Source organism: Athene cunicularia (assembly GCF_003259725.1).
Source record: "Athene cunicularia isolate RWA chromosome 14 unlocalized genomic scaffold, athCun1 chr14_part1, whole genome shotgun sequence".
Taxonomy (NCBI): domain Eukaryota; kingdom Metazoa; phylum Chordata; class Aves; order Strigiformes; family Strigidae; genus Athene; species Athene cunicularia.
In genome coordinates this window covers 16,226,061-16,233,372 of record NW_020799118.1, presented here as the reverse complement: position 1 = coordinate 16,233,372, position 7,312 = coordinate 16,226,061, and the positions used below count along the sequence as shown (strand labels likewise).

General features: G+C 56.9%; 1 protein-coding gene across 1 annotated transcript; it reads right to left on the bottom strand.

Annotated features, from left to right (window-relative positions):
* Positions 1 to 13: 13 nt before the first annotated feature.
* Positions 14 to 4,895, bottom strand: WFIKKN1 (WAP, follistatin/kazal, immunoglobulin, kunitz and netrin domain containing 1). The gene is made up of 2 exons (XM_026858973.1): positions 4,264 to 4,895; positions 14 to 3,412 (listed from the first exon to the last, which is right to left on the bottom strand). The coding sequence occupies exons 1-2, from the start codon at positions 4,489 to 4,491 to the stop codon at positions 1,907 to 1,909; spliced, it is 1,734 nt and encodes a 577-aa protein (XP_026714774.1). The 5' UTR covers positions 4,492 to 4,895; the 3' UTR covers positions 14 to 1,906.
* Positions 4,896 to 7,312: the final 2,417 nt, after the last annotated feature.

The window sequence follows — 7,312 nt, the reverse complement described above, 5'->3', positions numbered from 1 at the left end:
CTCCCACCCAGCTTCTTCTGAAATTATAGAAATAACTGGAGATTCAGATCTGTTCCTGTTGCCAGAGCATTTCGGACATAACCCAAGCCTAGACCACTAGGAGAGGAGCCCAGTTTCCACCATGCTGTGGTCTCTGCCCGTGGCTGCTGCAGGTCATGGAAAACCTTCACAGAAACCACAGCTGGCCCCACGGTCAACGCTCTCACCCTCACTGTTATTCTTCCTCCCTGCAACTCCAAAATACCCAACGTGTGCAGACTTTGGGGGGTTTAGAGCCTTGTGCATCATGCTGAAGCCCAGCACCTGCCTAATCAATCTCCTTCCCCCAGCCCTTACCATGCCCAGCTCCAGCACACATCTGCAAAATGAGACGCGCATCCGCCGCCGGGCAGCAGGCACCGTCCTGCCGCTCACCCCGCAGCGAGCCCGTTAGATGGCACCACGGAGTAGCGCTCGCTGCACCTTCCTTCCTCGCACCCAAACGTGCCTTGACACCCATCCAGCCTTGAACTGGCCTTTTGTGCAAGGCACAAAGCTCTGGGCACCGCCGTGGTAACTCCCTGCGCCAACCGAAGGAAGAGCAATGATAAGGCTGGCCGTGCCACGCTCACCCCTCCTCCCTGCAATGACAGGCCTTAGCGGAGGCAGGAATTTTCCAGGATCAGCTTTTTCTTTATTTAAGGATTTTTTGAATAGGCAAATGTTACATTCTTGGACACACGAATGTTAAAATGATCGATCCTATGTGTTTGCACGTGCTCACACCGACAGCCCGTGCTGTCTTAGGATATTTATTCATATGCATATATACAGTGCCCTGGCAGAAAGTTTTTTCTGTGGCTTCCGAGAGTGCTCTAAAAGGGTCAAATTAATAAATGGCTTTAAAGAGCGTTCACTATGTGTGCCTGTGTCTGTGCAGTTCAGTTGCAGCAGCTTTGTGCCTGTGTAATACGGTCTGCAGACGGCGTATTGCATTTTTCTATTTTGAATTTTGTTCTGACTCCTCTTACTTTACTCTCTCACCTATAAAAGCAGGATTTCTAATGAAAATAAGCAATAAATTGCTGCATATGCTCAGGTGTAAAGGATTTTCAAAAGCAAGACAACTGGCAGCAAACTGCTGTCTGCCTTGGACTGTTTGTTATAGACAATATATTGATGAAAACAAAAATACGGAAGGGCAGTGGAAGGAGGGTCTTTGCTAACCTTGTTCTGATGACAGAAAAGTCATTTTGGGGTGAGACTGTGCCTTGAGCTTCTACAGGGACCTGTTGTCCTGGGCATAGGATCAAGGGAGTTTCTTCTCCAGTAAGGATTGAAAGGTAGGTAGTAGTTGCCATTTAAAAACAAGGTACATTCCAAAGAAAACTGCTAAGAAAATTTCAATTCATAATGCATATATCGGTTAAATGTGCACAACTGTAAATATAGACAATAATTTACAGGCTTTTGTCTTGAAATGTTAGTGCTGCTATAAGGACACAAGTGTGACTTTTTTATAATGGCTTACCATAGCATTTCCATACTGTAAATGAGGCAGATTAGGTTGACATTATATATTACTTAGCTGTGTACCAATTAGCTAAACAAATGCTATGAATTCCGTCATTTATGATGGAAGCTACATAAAAATTGTATAATTACTGCAGTGAGTCATCTAGTTAAATGGCACTCCTATATGGACAAATTGATTTCAATGCAAGATTAATAGCCTTTTGCTGCTGTTTTACGTGCTTGCCAAAGACCATACTACATTGTTGCTAAGCATCATTAATGGATTAAAATAAGGGTTCTGCATAATTCCTACGGTGTATCTTCAAACAGCTTGTTTAGTTTGTGCACTAGCCTAGCGCTTGTTAGCCCTACATAACACACGGGTCTGGAAGGCTGACACGTGTGGAGGAGGTTAATGCAATCCTAGGAACTCTTTCAAAAGCTCACAGGTTTTCTTGTGGATGACTTCGCGGAGTTTCCGCACGCGCCGGATGCTGGAGGTGCCCACAAAGCTGTCTGGCTGTAGGACAGCCATGCCGTTGTGGACATCTCCCATGATGATGAGCTGGCCATCCACTGTGGTCATGTTGGGACATGGGCAGCTCCAGTCCATGTTCAAAAGTGTGATTTCTAGTGGTTCCTTCCCCAGGAATTTTAATCCCATTTTTTCATCTTTGAGAATCTCCTCCACTGTCACCAGGGCATGTCCTGAGTCTTGGTCTTCGGTCAGCTCTGTTATACGGCCCAGGATAACAAAGTCACTTTTGCAGAAGCTCGTCACCAGCTTCTGGCGTGGTTTGCAAGCTTTGCAGTGCGTGTTCTTCGGGAAAGGGCACATCTCTTCACAGGCCTCCCGGCTCTCAAAGTTGTTCTCGTTGCCCCCACATCCACCATAAATGAAGGACTGGCACTGCTTTGTCAAGCTGTTATAGGCCCATCTGGGCTCGTAGGCCTTGCAGTGACCTTGGAGGGCTGGCAGATTGCAAATGTTGATTGGGCCGTTCATGCATGTTAACATACAGTTCTCATAGGTCTCAAAGTGGTTGAGGTTGCTGTTACAGTTCCCATAGATGAAAGTAAAGCAGTTGTTTTTCTTTGCATCATAGTACCACCTGGTCTGTTCTTCCCCACAGTCTTCGCTGTCTGGTTGCTTCAGGCACTCATCGGTTGGAAAATGTGTTTTGTTTTGGGAAGCTTCTTTGGATGTGGGTTCTCCTTTGATGACTGACAAAGGGAAATCAGCCCTGAGAAGGCCACCGCTGTTTTTGGCGGTGCAGGTATAGATGCCTGCGTCTTGGAGCTGGGTGTTGTAGATGACCAGCTGGGCGATGTTGGTGACCACGACATTCCCTCTGACATGATTTGGCTTCATAATGACTTTGTCTTTCCCATCGACCTGCTTCTCCCACGTGATTTCTGGCTTGGGTCTCCCTGTAACATCGCAGAGGAAGCTGACGGTCTCTCCCACGTAGACGGACTGATGGACAGGGTTGTTCACTAGAGCAGGTGGCAAGATATCAATGACCGTTGTCTCAGAATAGGCAGTAGTAGGGCGAGCTGTTGTTTCTGGTGGGATAGGGCTGGTGTTTGGCCAGGTAAGATGGTACCGACAGGTGACTACATTCAGTGTAATGCCTTTGATGCAAGCTTCTGCATCCATGTAGCACTTGTTGTAGTAGGTGAGCCCGTCAGAGGCACAGGTGAAGCTCGGCTCCTTCTCACACCGGTCCTTGCACTTGCAGACGGGCTGCCCGTCCCAGATGTCGCAGTCGGAGCCCTGCTGCGTGCACACGAAGCTCTCGCAGGAGGCCGCGGGTGCCAGTGCCAGTGCCGGCAGGCTGCCGTCGGCGAAGCGGGCGGCCACGCAGCTCCGCAGCCCGCACACATTGGTGCAGCATTTCTCAAAGCCTTCGCAGTCCTGGCCGGGGAGGAGGGAGGGAGAGGAGATTGGGGTGGGGACAACATGGGGGTCACTGCTGTGCTGTGGGTGTTGCTCCCACACCCTGTGGGGTTTTTGGGTGGGTGGGTGTCCCCTGCGCAGCCGTGTGCACCCTCAGCATCACCGGGCTTCGGGTAAGAGCCAGATCTCCCTGGCACAGCTGCATTGGCCCCAGCCAGACCCCAGACCCCCCCAGGATGCTGAGGGGTGCACTGCAGTGATGATGGCCCCTTCCCCTCCCCCCAGCAGAGAGCATCTCACCCCTCTCAGCTTTCACTGGCTGAGGGGAGGCAGAGCTCATTACACAGATGAATTGCAAAGGAGTCTCCCCTTGGATCCAGGCAGCCCTAGCTGGGGTGGAGGTGCTGGTGCCTCTGCTCACTGCTGTGGAGCTTGGAGTTGGGGGTCTCTGGTACAGGCAGCCCGGTCCATGGCTGAGCTCCTGCCCTTGGGGAAAAGTGGATGGGGGGGGGCTGGGGGAGACTGACCGCTGCCTGATGGGGGTCTCTGTCCCAGCACACCCATTGCCCTCATCCCAGCCCCTCAGCTGGGTAGAAGCATCCTGGGGATGCATGGATGGGGTGTCCTGGGAATGGGATGTGGCCCAAGGGGAGGACATGGGGGGCAACAAGCAGTTTCTTTGCCTGTTCGGGGGTCTGGGGAATGTCCCCAGGACAGGGAGGGGTCAGCTGGGGAAGCTGCAGCTGGGCTGAGCTGTTGCACTGAAACAACCAAAACAGCTGCACCACCGGGCACAAGACCCACACCCCAAAGCATCTCCCTTGGAGACATGGGGATGCCCCCCCCGCCTCCCCGGCTCCCTCACTCACCTGGTCGGCCTGGCACTCCCTCTCGCAGGTGCTCTGCGCGTCCACCCACAGGTTGGGGTTCAGCTGGTTGGGGCAGACCCCCAGGTGCCGCATCCTGCCCGGCTGCAGGCTCAGCCCGGCCGCCGCCACCACCAAAGGCAGGAGGAGCAGGACGCCCGTGGGGACACGCTGCTGCCCACCCGCTTGCCGGCCCCGGCCCGGGCGGCCGAAATTCCCGCAAGGAGGCATCTGGCCACCCCGCACCGCCGGCCTGGCTTGCTGGTGAGGGCTCGGGATAAATCACATTCAGGATGGAGGGGATGAGGGAGAAGGCGGGCGGGCGGGGGGACAAAGAGGAGGAGGAGGAGAGGACCAAACCGCTGCCCTTCAGCACGCCCAGCACCCGCCGGACCACCAGCGATGCTGCCCGCTGCCTCCATCCATCGCCGCTGCTCGGCTCCCGGGGCGCTGGGGACACGGTGGCAGCAGCGTCCCTCGGCGAGAGGGGCTCAGTTCATCCCTGGCTCCCTGCCGGCACGGCGAGCGGGCGAGTGGGGTGGAAGGGGAGGACGGGAAGGTTGTAATCTGAATCCCCTCCCTTCCCACTGATGTTTCTGGGTGTTTGGAATGGGAAAGGCGCTGACCTCAGCCTCTAACCCCGGCGAGCCCAGCGATCGGCTGGGCAAACACGGGGGGAGATCAAAGGCAGGCAGAATGCAGAAAGTCTCCAAAGAGGGAGAGTGAAAGGAGGAGGGAGGGGGGACACAAAAAAAACCCCGCCCGGCCCACGGAGCTGAATTCCTGCAGGATGAGAAAACAGCCAGAGCCTGTGGTCCACTAGGACAGGGCCACAGGCAGGGAGACACGCGGAGCCCACGCTGCGGGGCTGCTGGGGAGCAGGGCTGGCCTGGGAGACCCTCACCCCGCACCTCACCTCTTGGCGCCCACTGGCACCGCAGCAGAGGCAGCCCTGTGCCCAGGAGCGGGGTGCTGGCACGGGCACGTGTCCCCCATGCTCAGCCCCGCTCGCCAGCCATGTCCTGTGTGTGCCACCCGGCAAGGGGACCCCAGCTTGCCTGGCAGGGGGGTGCTCCCCCAGCCCCCCTGGAGGGGCTCCCCCAGCCTGGCAGCCGCTCCCAGCCCTCCCTCCCGCTGATTTACGGCCAGGCTGTCTTTTTTTCTGAGCTGGAAGGCAGCGCCTGGCCGTGCCAGACCCCGGCGGGACTGCTCCGGCACGCTGTGCCTGGGCTTCAATCCCGCCGCTGCCTCCCCGAGCACGTCCCGCAGCCGGCCCTGAGCTGGCAGGAGCCGGCCCTGGCTCCTCGGCCAGATTTCCCTAATCCCTGGTGGAGACTGACCTGCAGCAGGAACATTTCATGGCATTGCGGGAGCATTAACTCTTCCGGCACTGGCGAGAGCTGTGACCCACCCAAGGGGGATCTGCAGCTCCTGGGAAGCAGCAAACCCACCTGAGGGCGTTGTGCCCTGGGGGGGCAGCTCAGCACCTCCAGCCTGCAGGGCTGCAAACTTGGGGGGCGGGTGGTGGAGGGGACAGAAAAGAGGGGACAGCCTTTTATTGACATTTCCGTGGGGAAAAACCAATCCACCCGCACCCCAGAGGTATCTTTGCATGTCATGGTTTGGTGCTCCCGCAGTCCGTGGCTCCCGGGGGAAGCACCGGACCAGGTGTTGTTTTGGTGCTTTGCTGGTGCGAGGGGGACGCAGCCGCCGTGCCCTGGCACGCTGACCTCCAGCCGGTGCCACTGACACAGCGCCGCGACCTTGTAACCGGCTGCTGCTTCCCTGCCCGAGCAACTCCAGGGCCAGCAAACGGCGGTGCTGCCGGCAGCTCTGCCTGTGGCGCTGCCGGGGCTCCCCGCGGCCTGAAATCCCAAAGCACTGTCAGGCCTGACATCAGCTTGCCATGGCCACGCGTGGGGGGCTGCAGCACGTCCCATGGCTGTGCCAGGTCCCTGCTTTCATGTCCAAGCAGCCACTCAAGGGTCTGGCCAGCCCCAGACGCGAGAGGGGAGGTTACACTGCCCCAGGACGCTCATGGGGAGACTGATGAGATGTTTTGCAAACAGGGAATTGCATCAGGATGGCCTGGCCCGGGAGCTGCAGGGGGCTGCACCCTGCCTGCCCCGGTAGCCCGGAGTTCCCAGGGCCCACCCAGCCAACCCCAGACACCAGCTGCCTGCAGCAGATTTAAGATCCTCGACCCCCAAACCCACGTCGCTCCGGTTGGGAGCAGCATGGCAGGCTGCCGTGGCACCTCACTCCCAGGGATGCAGCCGGGGGGCACGGAGCCACGTGGGGTGTCCCAGGGTGCTTCCAAGGGAGCTGGTGCAGGAGGGAAGGGCTCCATGGGGTCCCAGCAACACGGTCTAAGATGCTGGCACTGGGTTTTGGGCTGGCTCCTGCCCTGGCAGCCCCTCTCCAGAGCCAGGGGAGCAGCCCAAGTTTCACACTAGAGCCCAAGATGCCTCATCCCTGTGTCACCAAGGTCAAAAGCAGCGAGGTTGGGACAAGCACCTGCTGGGAACTTCTGCCTCGGTGGCATGAGGCGGGCCAGAGGGATGCTGGATGCCATGTGGTTGGAAATGCAGCTCCCGACTCGAGACCCTTACCCATGCCTGGGGACCCCCACCCAGCCTCTTCTAGTGCTTCTTCAGCAGAAGATGAAAGAAAAAGCAACTCTCCCCACCCTGGAGCAAGCCCACAATAGACTTTCACCATGCTCACTTCAGTCTCTTCCAAACTATTCACCTCCATGTGCCCAAGCACCTGCCACACCCCAAAACAGGGATTTTTTGGGGTCACTCTCAAAGATCCCAGACATGGATGCGAGTTTTATGGCTCATCTTCTCCCTTCAAAACAAGGGAGTGCAGGAAGCGGCTCAGCACCCCGTCCTGGAGAGAAGGGCACAGCACCATGTGCCCCCTCTGCTCACACCCTGCACCCAGGGAGGGTTCCAGCCCCACCAACACACCCACAGGAGATACATCCTCATTTTCAAGCATCTGGGGCACAGTCAGATGAAGGTCACTGTTTCTTCACAGCCTGCAT